The following is an 18615-nucleotide window of genomic DNA, read 5'->3' on the forward strand; positions in this document are numbered from 1 at the left end:
TGAGACTCTTTTTTGGAAAACTAGAATTTTTGGGTTGGAAATTTGTGTTTCTCGAAACATTCTGGAAAACGTTAAAAATCCATGTTGAAACTCTTTCGATTGGAAAACTAGACTTTTTGGGAAATTTGCCATCGAGCCTAGGCTAGCGAGTGACTGTTCACAAAAACAAAAACCTTGTTTAAGATCTCTTTTTCCACATCACATTGGCTTTTTTCCAACTGAATTTTAAAAAATTCAAACTTTGTTAAATTTGGATTTTGGCTTTTTTTCAACCTGGATTTTCGAAAATTCCAACCTTGTTTAGCTTGGATTTTGGCTTTTTTCCAACTGAATTTACAAAAATTCCAACCTTATTTGGTTTGGATTTTGGCTTTTTTCAACCTGGATTTTTGAAAATTCCAAGCCATGGAAAATGCAAAATTTCCATCCTTGGAGAGTGTCCCACATTTCCAGGTTAGATTTTCCATTGGATTTTATCTTTTTTCCAACTAAGAAAACTTGAAATTTCCGTCCTTGGAAATCGAAAATTTTTTCCTTTGTTAAAGACTCAAGCTTTCGTGAAAACAGAATTAAAAACAAGATCCAGAATTTTGTTTTGCTGTAACGTGCTTGGTCATGCATTGGTGGAAGAGAGGACAACAATTAACATTTCCTTATCGGTCACCACAGTATTTTTCTTCTTAGGGATCTTTTAGCATCTAGGACGGCGAATCGAAATAGGGCGTGAAGTAAATTTTAAAAGCAAATGTCAAATTTATCCGATTTTATCTAAATTTAATATCACATGGACAAATTTAAAATGTACTTAAGCTTTTGTAAATAAGTGATGTTATAATTCTCGATTTATATCATATAAGGGCGGGCCCGCAGCGGTTTGCGTAAATGCGTGAATGGGCTTTTTCACTTGCGTGAATGCATGAAAATTAAATATTAATATCGTGAATGCGTGAATTTTAGAAAAAGGTCCGCTGGGGGCCTCATATAAAACTATTTGTACTCTTACTTTACCAAAGAATTTTCAGTTCGTTTTGAGATTTGAAAACGTCCACGAATTACCCTATTAAAATTCACTATTCTCGTGAGAAAATTGACATGGAAAGAATAGTTTCTAGCTGCGATCCAGATATATTAATCCCTAAGGGCTTTCTTTTTTTTCAATCATGTCGTACTTTTTCAAAGTTACCGTCCTGGATGCAAAAGGTTCCTATTTGAAAAGTACCATGTGACACGAGATAACAATTAAAATGTTTGAGATATGTAATAAGTTTTTATCTAACTTTTGCCCCAAGTTGCTCAGATGGTATTTCTCCTCTCGCAAATCATAAAATAATTACGAACGTTAATTGGTTTTTATGGTAGCAATTAAAAAACATGGACATTAAAAAATTGTGTTTGAAAGAGCAGAATATACGTTTTGTTGTAAACGTTTTATGTAACCATTTTTCGTCCTTCTGTGTGTTATATTGTACTTTCGATGTAATCTACTTCGGACTAAATCTGGATGGCGCTGGTAAGTGGCACGGTGTAATAAATGGCAGACTCTGTTTTTGGTTTTGCTTGAGCACGTAGTAAATACAGTCTCTTTTTAAAGGTTTTGTTTTTAAATTAGAGTGATATCGTTTGTTTACTCCTCAATTTTGATTTGTAAGCTTTTTCACATTGGAGTGACACGGACGTGGAGCAATTTTGGTCAGCAAGAGGAAAAAACAACATTTTTTTTTTGCTTTTTATATCAGCATGATATAACAATAGGCAGACACTGTCCTGGTAATGAAATATTTGTCTGGTACCGTCAACTGCTCCAACTTGGGACTATCTTACGCAACATGGGACGGCAATTCCACCACCATTTCACCGAACCTCCAAAGTCATTTGATTTGAGTTCAATGAACCGCGTATTAAAAAATACACGATTTCTCTTTCACACCGAGTAGGGTTTTAAATCGAAATATGAAAAAAATCCGTAGTGGAAAAGACACACGAATGTGAGCGTTTGACGTCACTTGCGCGGCAAGTTACACACTTGCTATTTGTTGATCTCATCGGGCGGTAGGCGGTTAGGCGGCGGGCGTTCTCTAATTCTTCATTCGGCGTCCGGTCATTTTAAATGAAAACAAAAGTTAAAAAAGGGCGCGCTATCAGTGAAAGTTATCGTGACATGTTATGACAGAAAGTATGATTGATAAACTTGGTGGAGTTATCAAAACAAATTTGTTGTCAAAGACTCGGTCAAAGAGATTTAACAGTAAGCTCTAGTTTAGACGGCCGACTTTCTGCCCTGCCTATTCTAATTGTTAGAGTAGGCAAAAAGAGGGCACAAAGTTGGTTGTTAAAATCTTTGCTTGGAAAGGTTTGAAAGAAGACATTGCATTGACGTCAAAAGAGGGCTCTGCATCACTTTAGACAGCCCACTTTATGCCCTCTTTAATTCACAATTAGAATAGGCAGGTCAAAAAGTGGGCCATCTAAACTAGAGCTAAGTGAAAATACAGGCCAGATATCAACAAGTCCCATATTGCGTACACTCGTCCCAAGTTGGAGCAGTTGACGGTACCGTAGAGTCGTTTAATATCGACATGCGTCTTGTTATTTCGACATACAATCAAGGTCATAATATTTTGATAATTTTGGTTATTTTAACGTTTTTCAAGATTTAAAGTTCCGGCGAGAAAGTCGATTTTGGGCTATCTCTTTAATTTCATCGAATATTTCAATTCGGGAGGGGTTTGCAGACTTACAGGCTATATTCTGAGCCTTATTGGACTATTTTTGAACTTTTGAATGCTAAGATCCTAAGGTCGTAAGACTTAAGTCTAGCGTTAAAACTCAGAGTTAAAACTCTACCCTTCCAACCTACTTTAGAGCACTTACAAATCGCTTGTGGTTCAAAAACTTCCCGGTGTATTTCCCTTTTTTCTCAAATATTATGACCTTGATTGTAGCTATAGGCTGGTCTTCGAAATAAAAAATCAAACATAAACAAATACATACCAAAGTTATCAATCAATCACTAAATTGTACTCTCCCTATCACGTCACAGATTGTTGAAATGTAAGAAACGTGAAGTGGGTTTTTTTCGAAAAGAAAACTTTAAAGATGTAGTCACTAAAAACTAATTAGCATGCTTTCATTCAACGGAACGAAGATTCCAAATCAAAACAAGATTTTGCATGCGAGGAATTTTTTAGTAGACCTTTTTACCGTGAACCGAAAATAATAAAAAGAACCCGGTTTTCTTTTGAATTTAATGTGACCGCCATACTGGTCACCACGGCGTGCGGCCTCTTAGCACCTAGAGCGTGTGTTTTTGATAAATAAGGAAGGGGAAACCAGGCTAAGCGCGCGAATTATTTTCATCACGTGACTTGAAGCGTAATAAAGTTGTAAAATTTTAATGATGGACACGAGAAAGTTACGATGTAGCCTGGAAATCCAAGCGTTAAACTTTTTACACAGTTTATGATATTTTTGCTGCTTGTTTTAACGCTTGGCGCAGGTAACTCGCCTGCAGGGACATTTTTCCCTGCAATGCAGGTTCGGCCTGATTGGCCAGCTTTTGGCGTATTACTTAGCAGTACTTTCGCGCGCATTTTGATAATTTCGATGCGGGCGCATAATTTATGGAAAAAGCTGACTCTGCAGAAAAAGGAAAACAAATGAAAATGAAAACATAGATTCATTTCGAAACAAAATGGCTGTTGGCTGGAAGTCTAAATACATGTGGCTGATGTTTTGATGTGGTTTTTAGTAGTTTTGAAAGTCTTTAGAGCTTGTGAAAGAGTTTTTATGGTAAGTTGATTATGTGTGTTTGCCTGGGTTTCCAAAGTTCAGCAAGTCTGTCAACAAGGGTATTCACACACAGACTGTTTATAACATTCTGTGTCAGACTAATCTACCTGCACCAAGCTCTATAACTTTAGAACTTTGTTAGGTGAGGTATTTTTTGTTTTTTTTAAGATTATGAGCTTGGATTCCCAGGCTAGTTACGATGATGCGTTTCGTGTGCTGTGTAAAACTGCTTATAATTTGGCTGTTTTTTTTAATTGAAAGGATTGCAATGTTTATTGAACTTCTAGTTTGATGGATGAATTTGAATGATACCAAGAATTTCATTCAAGGTTTGTTTTGATTATTGTACAGATCCGGTGTCGACTTTAGAAGACACATGTCGATATTAGACGATTCTACGGTATATTTTTTGTTGCTTGTTTAACGCTTAGCAGGTTACTCGCCGCAGGGAGATTTTTCCCTGCTATTCAGGTTCAGTCTGATTGCAACCAAGCAAAAAGCTCTATAATTTTAGAACTTTGTATGTTGAGGTAGATTTTATTTTTTCTAAAATTTTGAGATTGGTTTCCAATGCTAGACTGATTCTTACTTTCTGATGCTCTCTAAAGTAATTATATAAGAACATAAGAACATGAAACAAAATGTTAATAACAAGTTAAGAACATTTTAAGGCTTTGTGGACACCCAACTTCTTAGGAAATTAGACAAAAATTCTCAAAAATGGTGAAAATAAGAACATGTTAGGAATATTTATAGGCTTAAAACCCGAAAAGTTAAGAACATCTGAAGGCTTAAAAAATTTTGGATGTTCTTATATAAAAACGCGTATTATTTAAAACCTCAGGTTTTATTTCATAAGGGGATGTTAGTGTTTTCGTGATGTGAATGTTTTGCAAAATTTTATCTTTTATCTTTTATACCTTTTTGCAGATAAGTCAAAATGCAATCGGCAAAAGAATGAAACTATTACAGTAAAAAGGATACAACGTGATGTTAAGAGTTTTCTTACGAGTATAACAACCATGAAGTTTACGGCTGCGTTGGCGGTTGGTCTCATTTGTTTTGGTTTGACCTTCTACACGTATATATCACTCAAAAATGTGCCACATATACCTTCGAATACAATTGAGTCGATTCAAAGACACCTAGAAATATTGACATCTGATCAAAAGCACCATGGCGAATCTGTACAAACACTTCTCAACGGTTTGGAAAGTTTGAAAAATACCATAAACGAGTTGAAATCATCAGCTAGGGATGAAGCACCCTCAATGAAAGAACAAGTTGGTGACGAGATAAAGCGTGCTTTGGAGGAAAACTTCAACAAATTCAACCAACAAAACAAAGATGTTAAAACACAGGAAAACCCTGCAGATAAAACAATACACAAACGAGGTTTAGAGAAGCTGTCTTTAGACTTGGACGAGGTTGAGCAATTACCAAAGCCTTTGGATTCAGAGATGAACGAACGTTGGATTGTGGTGACCAGCATTTTCAAACCAACAGAGGATATCAAGAAGTTGGCAAAGATTCCAGGCTGGAAAATGGTAGTGGTTGGAGACACTAAATCACCTAAAGAATACAAGTAAGATATTCAAATATTTTTTGTAAGGCAGGAAATAAGGGATAAAAGATGTGTTTTATCACCAGACCTCTGGAAAATGTAGGATTAAACTTTACAAAACCTCGTTCCTAAAATCTGACTTGGAATTCACAGAATTTACAAAGAATTATAACAAGTCTGATCCATAAGAACCAGAAGTGTGTACATTTTTATAAAACGTTAATGAGAAAGGAAATGTTATTCAAAGTAATATCTCGATGGAAAGATAAGGTGAAATTTTTTCCGCACAAAGCATTGTGGGCAATATTCGGGGATCAAATCTGAGTTTTCACGTTAAGCCGATATCGTCTATTGCAAGTGGTTTGATAAACCTTGAAGAACTTTCAAATAGTTTATAAATAAAGATGAAAAAGTAGGATCTTTTTCTACTGGATCAAATAGTTTTTTTTACATCTTTCGATTTTAATCTCATCCATCTCCTTATCACCAAAGGGTGGACAATGTAGTTTTCCTCAGTATTGCCGATCAAGAAAACTCTGGTTTCGAAACAGCAAAATATCTCACATACGGTTGTTACCAACGTAAAAACATGGGATATCTTTACGCTATACGACACGGCGCGCGATACATCTACGACACAGACGACGATAATCATCCTTACGGCGGACAAGTCGTTTTTGATGAGATGAAGCAAACGAAATCGTACCTCATGTACGACGGTGGTTCTGAGCGACACCATTATAACACATTCGCACATTTCGGTCAAAGCACGTTATGGCCACGTGGCTTTCCATTAGATCGAATCGATAAAGATCCCATGCGTCGGTATAAGACATGCTCCAATACACGCCCTCTTGTACAACAGGGCGTCGTGGACGGTGATCCCGATTTAGACGCCATCCAACGCTTAACACGAAAAGACGCGTCAGCTAAATTTGTTGTTTACTTCGATAAAGAAGCACCGCCCGTTGTTTTACCGCCCAAATCGTTCGCCCCTTACAACAGTCAAAACACCTTTCAACATTATGATATTTTCTTCGCCTTACTCCTTCCTATCACTGTCACCTTCCGCGTCAACGATATTTGGAGAAGTTATATTGCACAACGTTTGATGTGGGACATTGGCGGCCACCTGGCGTATTTCCCGCCCAACGCCTATCAGGATCGAACTCCCCATAATTTCTTAAAAGACTTTTACGAAGAAGACGACCTTTATAGATTAACAAATCCTTTAACTGAATTTCTCTTAAAATGGGATTCAAAGAACAGCAATATGGTTGAGCGACATTTTGAAATCATTAAAGAATTATATAAGCTTGATATTCTTGGACCACGTGATGTACGTTTAGCACGTGCTTGGGCACGTGATCTGAGAAGGATTGGATACAAACCACCCAAAATGCAACAGTCACAAGTAGTATGTGAGCAAGAATCGAAGGAGTTTTATCCGAAAGAAATGCCAACATTGATGAATCGTATAGGACAAAAGACAGTCAATGTTATCGAGATTGCAAAAAAGATACAATTGACTAAGGAAAGAGAAAGAGACTCTGAAAAATAAACAATCTTAAGTAACTGATACTTGTCGTCTTAGGGAAATATTATAGGTAGAAATTTTTGGGACTTTTTTCTAGTATGATTTAACCAGTAGGTTTTGTTTTTACGCATCATGGAATTTATTGACTGTCGAAATTTGTAGCCGGGTTAATTGGCCCAGCTAGCTTTAGCGTACTGGGCCTTTCATTAGCATTCTGCCCGATGTCAGTGTGTAACAATTTACTAGGCGATACGCGTTTTCAAACACAGCACAGGCTAGTACATATTGTGAACGATTTGATTGGCTGTTAGAACATGATTGACAGAGTAAAAAACAATTGAAATCGTCTTTATTGGTTAAAAACATAAAAGGAGAAAATACAATTAACTATTAAAACTATAAGAATATAACAGATGTAGTACGTTTTAAGAAAAACAATGTGATTTACACAGAAATAACCGTAACAAACCTTCTTCTCTTTAGGAAGATGTTCTTTTAAAAAAAAGTTGTTTTTAAATTTCTCTATCATGTGAACAGTTCAGTTGTTCACGTGTTAGGAAAAAAACTAACATCTCTGTATATAAGATTAAGTATTATGAATTATTTCTCATTGTTGTAAATAAGAGATAGCCGAATGGTCTAAGGCGTCTATGGCTAGTGTCAGCGGCTCCCGGTTCAAATCCCCTCTGCTACACTCAAGTCTTGTTCAATTCATATTTTTATTCGCTGGGCCTTCATGCCCTCTGGGCTTCTTGTTTATTATTGAAGCACATCCAAAAATTTTATTTGATCAAAAATATTCTTATATTTATCGGTCTTTTGAGTTTCGAATATTAAACATGCCAGCTGAACAAGACAAACAAATGAAAAATGAAAATTGGCGATTTAAAATGAGAAAACATTTCGAAAATATATTATCATCAACCAAAAAATTAACAAAGAAAAATAATTTTAAGTTTGAAAAATCATGAAAAAAAAATATAATAATAAGTTTGACACACATTTTGATAAATACACACGCAAAGTTGAACTAAATGAATTTGAAAATATCTTCCTTATGCTGACATAATCATTTCTGTTGATGGAGGGGTTGCTGGTCGTAAGATTTGGCTTATGTTCTGAAAAAAAAAAATTGAACAAAAAAGTAAATTTAATTTTTTCCCATGTGTTAAGTGGCGTTGTATTTCGTAACTACCCCAAGTTAGACCTTCTTTCGAGGTATGGGTTTTTAAAAGTGAATATGAAGTCTGAAGCCGGCTTCTCAAAGGTCTGGCAGAACAGTGGGAGTTGTTGAATAAGAAGAGAGAATGTTGGGAGGATGGGTGGTAAAATCAATGAAGGATACCGGAAAACACATTTTTGACACCCGCGAAATATTTCTAAAAATTCGAAGCAGAAATGGGAAGGAAAGGCACATTATAGACCGATTCGATTAAATCCAGTTAGGGACTATCTTCAAATAAACCCCAAGCAAGCAGTCTGTTCCTAACTGACAAAAATTTCACCCACGAAACAAAAAAACTATGCGCAGGTCCAAATGGGAAATATTTGAAGAATTGGAGCCATGATGATGTTACTAAATCATCCTGTACATATTCTTTCTACCACTTCTTAGAAAAAATGGTTGATCGTGGGTAAAAATGACGTCACACGGAATCGGTCTGTTTAAATATAGTTACATTGCTTTTGAAGTCTTGATTTGATTGGATGATATCGACCATAGTTGGATGTTCATACAAGGATTTCAAAGGTGCTTTTTCTTCTGATGAATAACCCAACTCTTCATAAACTTCAATTAATGTCTCCTAAAAATATTTTAGAACCATTTCACATAGTGAATTTAGGGGCTGTCTTAAAGAGATGAAAGGGAGTAGAATGATTCAGCGTGTTATCTAAAAATGATTTTCTCGACAAGAAAGGGGTATGATCCCTCCTTGAAAAGCTCATTCGGTTGCAATCAAAGGGTTGACTATACCTACCGTTTTGCACGTTTATTTGTAGTGAGTCATTTTATCCTAGAAAGCTCGAGCCTTTCATGTAGCTCACAAGCAGGGATTTATAGGGTTATCTATAAAAGCCTCATGAGGTTATAAGATCTTGTTGGTAAAATACCTTTAATTTGATGATAGTATTTGATTGGTCGATATCGAACCGATTGTTTCCTCCATGACTTCTTTTACCATGCGTAAATACCTGTCCATTTAAAAATGAAGAACGAGTTAAAAGTCTGTTTGAGAAAATAAGAGGCGGGGAAAAGTTGGTGTTCAAGAACGATAAGTTTATTGGCCGGGAAGAGTCATTTAAATCTCTGGGTTTTAATCCAATAAATGGATACTAAAAAAAATTAGACGGTCTAGAACGGTGGGGGTCTTTAAATGGTGGAAAAGTTTATTGCAAATATGAAACTCAAGCAAACCACTCTCAAAAAGACTTGTTTCAAAAGGGGGGCATGTAGCGGGCTGATGGAAAGTGCATTGTAAGATGAGCAACATTTAAATGAAATGAAAAGACAAACCATGATCCATTGGTCCATAGTGATCTCCAAATCAACTTCATTTTCTTCTTCTTCTTCGACTTCACTTTCGTTTTCTGGTTGATCAAGCTACAAAATAAGATAGATGGTACTTGACTAAATACGCAAGATCTTATATTATACTAAATTCGTAGCTTTTCCCTCCAAAATGATTGCTTTTTAGCGAGTTACTCGTTAATTGCATGGTTGTCTCTATATCATGAAATTGATAGTCAGCAAATTTTAATGTTAAAAATGTTGAGTCTGTTTAGCAGTGTGACGGAGGTTGTTAATGTTTTTGCCTTATTCTACAAGGCACCTCCTGAATGTTCTAATTCTTCAATTGTCAATATATTAGATATAGTCGAGATTCTACGTTGATAGCCAAGTAATATAGAACTTTTAATGATCTATGAACTAAACCAAAGAAGCGGGAATTCGATTCTGGAACTCTTGACAAAGACCACTTGGTCACCGCTCTGAAGAAGTGGAAAAAACCGCTCATACCTCTGGTATCTTTTGCTGAAGGTACTTGGGGAAGGTGGAGAAAGTATCCGTGATCAAACACAGGGCCTGGTGAAGACCGATCAATGGATCGTCATGCTTCGTGAAATACAACAACTAGAAAGATGAAGAGAGAAGAGGTTAACACGTTCATTACCGACGCCTTTTTTAAATCCGGAAAAATGACCCATTATATCTTCGTCGAATTTTGATATTCAGGGGAGTTTCACGTTGGTTTCTTTATGCATTTTACAGTATTTTACGTAGATTTTAAAACTGCAAATAAGTCCAGGAACAGTTTCTGAATCAAAAGTTATGGCCATTTGAAGTACCCTTTCTTCTGAAAAGTTACAGAAGAGACCTTGGGGAACCTTGAGTCAGCATTCCCATAGGCTCTTAGTAACACGTGGGTGATATGAAACACTAATTGTTTTACGTACCATATCCAGATAATTGAGAAGGTCTCCTTCACTTGATTCCAGCGCAAAGATATCGAAAAACATCTAAGATGATCAAATAAAAACTTTTCAGATTCATATATTTACGCAAAGTGACCTTGGATTTTACTGTTAAACAAAAAAAAGTGGATTTTTTAAAGGTAGCATTACTTGATGCAAAATTTTCCGTTTTAATATTTTTTCACCATCTTTTATTAGGGCACCACTTTCAAAAAATCTCCGATCAAAGATTTTGCTTGACCGTGTCCAGGGTATGTAACGGTCATTGGTTAAGTTAGAATTTTTAAAGTTGTGGTTCATGGTGTGTATATAACGAATAGAAAATGAAAAACAAAATGAATAAGTTAAGTGAACATACATTTTTGAGGTGTTGTAAACGATCGAATCCGTCGGTATGTTCACTTGATCGATGTTCATCTATCCAGATCTCACTCTTCAAGAAATGAAATGTAGAAACTTTAAAGATCAGACATTTATACACGATAATGATTGTTGCTGTGGAAAGGAATTATTATAATTCATGGTAATCTATTTGACTACAAGAAAATATTTTCCATCAAAGGCATCAAAGGGGTATTTCGACTGGTCCTCCCCGCGTGGGACTACTTCTGACTACTTTGCTTTTGGTTCTTTGATGACGCTGTGTCCACTTAATTCCGTCCTTCAGTCCATTAAAAAGACTTAGGTGGTCCTCAAGCTAAGGTTCATAGTAGGCTCAAAAAAGATGACATCATAAAACAGTGAAATCTTATTACGAGACCCTTACCATTAAATAATCCTCTCGTGTGATCATACCAATGCTAGCTTCGTCACGTGATTTAAAAGCGTTCAGTGATTGGTGCAAATCACGATGTGTGGGTTCAGGGTATGGTTTTGAGAGATGAATAAGGAATGATTTCCAATTGATGTATTCGTTATTGATGGAGATGGCTTGCGTGATTTCTTCAAGCTGGTAAAAAAGATGATTCATTCAAACAGTAAAGTTGAGACACTTGGTTTTGTAGGACAATTTGATTCTGGTACTTGATGCAACTAATATATTCTACTTTATTCACAGAATGTCTCGAGAAACTTTCTCCTGTTTAAACAAAGAATCAACAATATATTGTAGCTATTTTTTTAGGAAAGGATTTAGCTGCTTTAGATTACCTGCTGGGAAGTGATGTTTTGCCAAACTTCAGGTAATGCTTCTGATCCAACCTTTAAAAAAAGTATTTAAATTTTATATTCCGACGTCCAATGTCCAATCAATCAGAAAAAATATTTTTGGCTGGAGAAAGGACTTCTTATATTTTGGATAGTACTGTTATTTAATCTTGCTCAAAAAACAGAGTAACTTCAACTGAAGACGAACAAAGATTGTTCCATTAAAAAACCATACATTGAAAAAAATTCTTCTCGTCCCTAAAAGTGAGGGTGGACGAACTAAAATCAGTAATAACTTTTCACCCCATTGGAAAAATGAAAAAACACCCCCTGGAAACTTTTCTCAGATTCCCTCTGGGTTCGTCCACCCCCTGTATGGATATAAAATGGAATGGCCCAATTTAAATGACATCCAGGTAGGATCAAAGCAGGAGGTTGAATGATATCATATGATGACATTGACTAAATAATCGAGAAAATAGTCACCAGTTATCAAACTCTAAGAGAAACATACTTACAGTTAAAGAGGGTAGACTTAGCATGACATCATTAAACATTTTGACAGAAACCATTGCAACTGGAGCAATTTGGCGGAACTGGAAAAATTAAGTAATTTTACAAACAATTACAATTACAATTAGTCTTTTTTTGGCATTGGGCTCTACTGATAATTAGAGTTCCGAGATTTAAACTTTGTTCGAGAAAAGGGACATTTAAAAAAAATCTACACGATTAATAATCGACTGAGTTTACTGACTTGTTTATTGAGAGCTTCAATTTGTAGACAGGTGAAAGTTATGGGCGTTAAATCTTCTGTTGGAGGCGGCGTTAAAGGCGGTGTGGGCGTTTTGAAGACATGCAAATCCTAAAAAACGAACCATTGAAATAATTGATCAGAAAAAATTACAGCCGCAATAAAGAACCATGTTTAATATAATGGGCCAGACAAAAACTTTATCCCCCGTTTGCGATTTGAGGAGGCCATTTTTTGTTCAGGAAGGTGAGGTGGTTCCTTTGAAAAACCTGGAAAATCTAGGGTCAGTGAAATTTCTTGCAAAAATCATGTTAGCTTTGCTTGCTTTCAATGCAAAAACTTTATGATAAAAATAACTATATAAATCAGGAGGCTTCAAAGTACCACTGTAACAAAATTGAAATTTGTAACTCAAAAGGATAATAAATTTATCATTATTTTCTTCTTTAATTGGTCAGCCTAAGCTGAGCATTCAAATAGGTAAAATTTTCTTCCATCAGCATCATAAGACGACAAAAAAAAAATCCGATTTCCCGATCGATCTCACTTTGATTTCTAAACTTTCTTCCGATCGGGTTAACTTTTTGGGTACTTTTAGCGTGCGTTGTTTATCATAATGTGGTGTTTCAAGATGGCGGCTAAAGCGATAAGTCAGATGTGTGAGTCAGTGTTGTACCAAAGTATTTCCAGTGTAAATCTGTTGCAAGCTTCAATTTCTGTCATTTATTTTTTTAACTCGGCAAATCAAACACATGATTTTCATCTAGGGGATTCTTTTTCTACATCTTTTGAAGGTTTAAAGCCGTTTGCTCAAGTTTTTGTTTATGTTGAATTTTCTGATACTTTTTATTGCTGTTTTTATTAGTTTTTGCAATAAAAACATATTTTTCTTGTTTCCTCTAGGTGTGATTGATGGTGTTATAATGTTATTGGAATTTGATAAAGTTTACAAAAAAAAATTGGATAAAGCCTGGATGCAATCGTGCTTTTTTAGACTTGGTTTGGAAGTGTTTGATAAGGCGAATCGCAAAAAATTATTTGGTTCCCGTCATTTTTTTTTTAAAGTGGGGGTCATTCGGTCGGTCGGTCGGTCGAAAATATTTTTCTTTTAAGAAGCAGCTACCGGTATACATCTTGTTGAAAGGGAATCCGTGTGGACTGATCCGAAATTAAGAAATGGAGAAACCGTGGATAAACTGGTTTTCGGTTTACTCTCCATTAGCATGCGGCTCGCTACTACTTCGATTTGAAAACTTGTAAACACAAAGCGTGCAGAGGTTGACATTGGAAATCCAGCAAAGCAGCGGAAAAGCTTTCCGACTCTCCAACTCTACCTGCTGACCGTAAATCAGGGTTGGTCAGATGACGGGAACCAAATGATGACATCACATCTCCTATTATTGGACTTGCAAAATTATGACAAATGGTCTTTGAAATTTGATCAATTATATTAATATTAATGTATACAGTTCTTGTTGAAATTGATCAAACTATTTTTCACGCAGTTCCGTACGCAGATTGTGTTTTTCTAACCTTTTCTAACCTTGGCGCACGTTTTGACTGAATGATGGAATGGAATGAATGGCGATAATAGTTTATACATATCTCTTATCAGACTTGCAGAAAGCGGACTGCAGAAAGTTATGAAAAATAGTTTCTAGAATTTAATGAATTATACCTCAAGTTACACAACATGCACACTCTCGTCACAACTTGCACAGTCATAACAAACAGATCCATCTGGTCTTCATTTAACATTGTTTTAAAGTTTAAAAAACACTGCCAGTGCTTGGCACAGAAGAGAGGACTCCCAGTTGAAATTAATTGCTACTCCGCTGCCCTGTTGAATTTATTTATCATGGTCGTGTGTTTATTCTGTCAAGACGGTAAAGCGATCGCCCAAATTCATAGAACAATCAAAAGGGAGTTTAAAGCAAAATGGGGGAAAAATGAGCTTCCCTGAATAGTTATGAATTTTAAGTTTTGCTTTAGATTATCATTTGCGACCAGCCAGCAAAGTCTTCAAGATGGTTGTGTGCATGTTGTGTAACTTGACGGTACTAAACTACAAAATTTATTTACGAAGACTGGATGTAAATTACCTTAAAGGAAGAAATTTTGGCGGAAAGAAAATTTAGCGGATTTGGCGGATTTGGCTGAAATCCGCCAAATTAAGTTCCCGCCAAAATTTCTTTTTTCCGCCATCCGCCAAATTAAATTCCCGCCAAATTAAACATTTTGAAAATATGATCTCTTTTAAGGTGTTTTTGCTATTTTTTCGCTGTTTTGACGCCATCTTAAGGTTAAATTTTTAAGCGACCGCCAAATTAAATTCCCGCCAAATTTAGTTTTTTCGTCCATCCGCCAAATTTTAAATTCCCTCTGAAAAAACTTTTTTGGCCATCCGCCAAATTAAATTCCCGCCAAAATTTCTTCCTTTAAGGTATGTTTTTCTGACCTTGCCAAATTATGGCTTTGACTGAATAGCAGTCAGTTTTTACGTACTCATTGGCCTTGCAGACAACTGACAAATGGTTTCTGTAATTTGACCAAAGTCTACCAAAATACAGTTCTTGTTGAAATGTTATAAATATGAACTACGTTTTGCAAAGATTTTGATGCAAATTGTGTTTTTCTGGAGTTTGTGCTTTGTGACTTAAAGTTTGTAGCTTGTTAGTTTAAAGTGTTATTGGAGTTTTATCAAGTAAAACAAAAAGTACAATTTCTATGTATATTTGATGGATATCTTTATTTTGGTTCTGACGTTTTGGCAATTTGCTTATTTATTTCTAGATAACACTTTGGTCAGATATGGATATTGTCTACATCCAACAGAAGAAAATGTATCATAACTGACTGGAATGAAATTAACAAAAAGTTTTAATTACACTATGTTTCTCTTTTATTTTATAGTAATGAACTATAGCCTAGCTTAATCGTTTGATGTCGTAGAAACAGTGCTACAATGCTAAAGAGAAGTATACTTTGATCTTCTCGTGGGGGGGGGTTGGAGAACCTCTCAGGCTTGTTTTTAATAATTTAAATCAAGTTATCAAATGTTTCACATTTTGTACATTATTCAACATTTTTAGTCTACTCTGTTTCAGTACATCTCTTACATCTGTTAACCCACTTATTAAAGCTATCTAGCTAAGCTCTATTGGCTGACCTTCCAGCCTCGGCTGGTTTATTTTTATCTTCATTTTCTAATATTTTAGAAATAGCTTTTCTCAGAAATTATAATGCTCTGAATTATCTTTTACAACAATATATAGTAGGTTAGAATTTAAGAACAAGTCGGGAAATGGCAAGCAAAACAAAACAAGTGATACTTTTATGGACCTACCTGGTTATGCATTTAACACATATAATTGATATCTACGTGAGCATGACCGTTAAACAATCATTCACAACACAAATAGTGACGATCTATTAAAATTAGTCGTTTGTTTCTTATAAAAAAAACGTTTAGAAACCAAAATTTCATGCCCTTGAAATATTCTTTCATATTCAAGACTTCGTGAGCAAGAAATACATCTATCTCATCAAAAAATTAAGTAATTTGGCTAAGAACATTGATGTATCCTTATTAATAGCGATTCTTATAGATAAACATGCGTTTTTTAGCTAAAAAATTCTTTTTTTACTAAAATCTGCTTGAGCCATCTTTTACCTACTTTCATGCAAAAATTCAGAAAAAAACAATGATCCAATATTTCACAAAGTCCAAAAACCCTTTTTAGCCGTTTTTTGGCTCAAATTTGACCAATTTTTTTTTCTTCCGAAAATCGGGCTCCGACACATTCAAGGGTTTATAGTTATGCATCTTTGTGCAAAAAAACAGAAAGGATGAAAGAGCTAATCTCGAGAAAAGCTAATACCTAAGTAATTGATAATGTGCTTATAAAAAATATCGAATTTGGGCAGTTTTTCTATAAAAACACGCCAAGCAACCAAAATTGCATGTTTAAACACACATATTATTCAAAAGTAAGCCCTCATGAGCAAAAAAAACATCTACCTCATAAAAAAATTGAGTAATTTGAATAAGAACATTGATGTATGCTTATTAATAGTGATTCTTATAGATAAACATACGTTTTTTGAGCCAACAAAATTTTTTTGCAAAAATCTGCTTGAGCCATCTTTTACCTATGATGGTACCCTACTTTCATGCAAAAATTCAGAAACAATTAATGATCCAATTTTTCACAAAGTACAAAAAACCCGTTTTTTAGCCGTTTTTTGGCTCAAATTTGCCCCCCAAATTTTTTTTTTCGAAAATCAGGCTCCGTCACATTTTGGCCACCACCATTTTGCACCTTTATACCAAAAATCAAAAGATTCCTATGATTCAATCCTGAGAAAAGTTGGTAACAGACGAACGAACGGACGGACGAACAAACATAGGTTAATTTATAGGACCTCCACCGGGGTAGGTCCAAAAAGGTGCACACTCAAAGCAAATAGACTTTATAGGATTTTTAATTGTCCAATGCTTGTAAAACTACGAACGGATAGTGACCTAAAAACATTACTATTTGGATTTAACTGGTAGAATTTGGGTGGAAAGTAGTTCACTAACCACATCGATAAAGAAGACTTTATCTTCGAGGATGGAGGCGTCTTGTAATTGTGTTTCATTCTCGATGGCTTGTCTGATCACCTCACACATCTTGTCAATGCTGCAAAGGAAGACGGGAAACATTTGTCAATAACTTACTCCAATGTCGTTCATTCTAAACATCCACCAGTCTGGTTATATATAAGAAACTTTTTTCGCTAGAGGATGAGCAGAAGCCTAGGTTACTTGAATTGAAATTTTTATTTAAAATAAATAAGTCGACTCAAATTGATATAAGTTTGAACGAGTTTTTGTCATTGCTGATTGACTATTTTTGCTTTTTGGTGGAACTTGGTAACAAGAAAACAAAGTGAAACCTTTTTCCTTTGTCCTGCAACATCAGAAAGAGAAAATAAATATCTGCCGAGGAAAAAGAAATTCAAGCGTTTCGAGAGATAGACGGTTTCCAGTCTTGTAACTTCACTTCGTAGAAAGTTTTTGCTAGCAGAAAAATTAAAAAGAAATCGAGAATGAAATGACAACCTTTCCATTTCTTGTAAGAATCTTGCACCCAACCAATTATCAAGATCTAAGTATGTGTCTTCTGCTTTCTCCTAAAAAAAAACAGGATATAAATATTCAAAGAAAAAGAGCTTCGGTAAATAACTGAATGGTGCGCTTAGAGGTTTTGTTTTTAAATAAGGGTGATATCGTTTGCTTATTCATCAATTTTAATTTATAAGCTTTTTCACATTAGATTAACACAGATGTGGAGTAAGATTGGTCAGAAAGAAGAAAAGAAAAACATTTTTTGCTTATATCAGCATAATATAACAATAGGGAGACACTGTCTTTATATGAAATATGTGTCTGATATGAAACGGGAATACTTATGAAAAAATAAAACCTTTTTAACATAACTAGTAAGTTTTTTCTGAAGATCTAGCCAGGATATTAAAGCTACCAACTGTTTTGATCATTTTAATGTTTCTATTGTTTATAGGCTAGTGTAGAATCTTCCATGTAGGATCTGAGTTTTGCAGCCAGTGTGGTTTTCATAAAAGTGCTGGATCAATGGAACATTTACTGACAAAAGTTGAAAATGCAAGACGCGAAAACAAAGAATTTGCTAGATTCAATCCACCATCCGAAATACGGTACCCTCTATGTTGAGGTCTTTTTCGGGAAAGGTGACACCCTGGATTTTTTCCCTTTAAAAGACCGAACCACCCTGGATTTTTCCTCCTCAACATAGGGGGTGCAGACTTTTTCTGGAATAGCCCATTATTGAATTCATAATATCGATTAAGAAAGACCAACCGGTAAACTAGAAACAACAAAATGAAATAGGGCCTGGATATCTAGACTGCTGAAGATCGAAAGTGGTGATACGAGAATAAAATAAGAAAAAAAAGAATTTACCTTAAGTTTTTTAATGACATTGCTGGCATGAGTTTTGACAGCTTCAAGTCGACTTTGTAAACCAACTCCTGCAAAGAGAAATGCAAATTAAGTATTTCAAAATTATGTATTTCGCATATTAACACTACAGTAGCGAGTTTATGGATTTGCTCTTTTGAAGACGGTAGAGTGACTGAAGCGATTTTGAATAACCCGCACTTCTGACCCGCAAAATGGAAGACGGTAAAAGTGCTGATTTACCATCATCCTCAGTTGGTCAGGATTTAGACAAATTAGAACCTTACCGTTTCCATCGCAGAAAAACACACCATACATAAACTCGGTAGTGCATCCCGAATGAAGCGGGTAGCTTTTTAATAAATATT

General features: G+C 35.3%; 2 protein-coding genes across 3 annotated transcripts in view; one reads left to right on the forward strand and one right to left on the reverse strand.

Annotated features, from left to right (window-relative positions):
* Positions 1-18615, reverse strand: part of LOC136824638 (sperm flagellar protein 2-like) — a 258048-nt gene that overhangs the window by 201301 nt on the left and 38132 nt on the right. Inside the window, exons 43-56 of one of the 2 annotated variants that reach the window (XM_067080626.1) lie at positions 18251-18318; positions 17372-17442; positions 16850-16949; positions 12268-12375; positions 12029-12106; positions 11514-11564; positions 11131-11313; positions 10723-10797; positions 10347-10409; positions 9910-10023; positions 9406-9492; positions 9003-9083; positions 8570-8695; positions 7775-8008 (exon numbers count right to left, since the gene is read on the reverse strand). In XM_067080626.1, the coding sequence (XP_066936727.1) occupies positions 7946-8008; positions 8570-8695; positions 9003-9083; positions 9406-9492; positions 9910-10023; positions 10347-10409; positions 10723-10797; positions 11131-11313; positions 11514-11564; positions 12029-12106; positions 12268-12375; positions 16850-16949; positions 17372-17442; positions 18251-18318 (1268 nt within the window). In that variant the 3' untranslated portion in view covers positions 7775-7945. Of the gene's footprint in view, positions 1-7774; positions 8009-8569; positions 8696-9002; positions 9084-9405; positions 9493-9909; positions 10024-10346; positions 10410-10722; positions 10798-11130; positions 11314-11513; positions 11565-12028; positions 12107-12267; positions 12376-16849; positions 16950-17371; positions 17443-18250; positions 18319-18615 lie in introns of those variants that run through there. The other variant, XM_067080627.1, reaches the window with a different exon arrangement.
* LOC136824596 (uncharacterized) lies at positions 4724-7016 on the forward strand. Its single transcript, XM_067080584.1, has 2 exons — positions 4724-5374; positions 5846-7016. The coding sequence occupies exons 1-2, from the start codon at positions 4812-4814 to the stop codon at positions 6912-6914; spliced, it is 1632 nt and encodes a 543-aa protein (XP_066936685.1). The 5' UTR covers positions 4724-4811; the 3' UTR covers positions 6915-7016.

The sequence above is a fragment of the Clytia hemisphaerica genome, unplaced genomic scaffold (genome assembly GCF_902728285.1).
Source record: "Clytia hemisphaerica strain Z4C2 unplaced genomic scaffold, Clytia hemisphaerica genome assembly, whole genome shotgun sequence".
Classification (NCBI taxonomy): Eukaryota; Metazoa; Cnidaria; class Hydrozoa; order Leptothecata; family Clytiidae; genus Clytia; species Clytia hemisphaerica.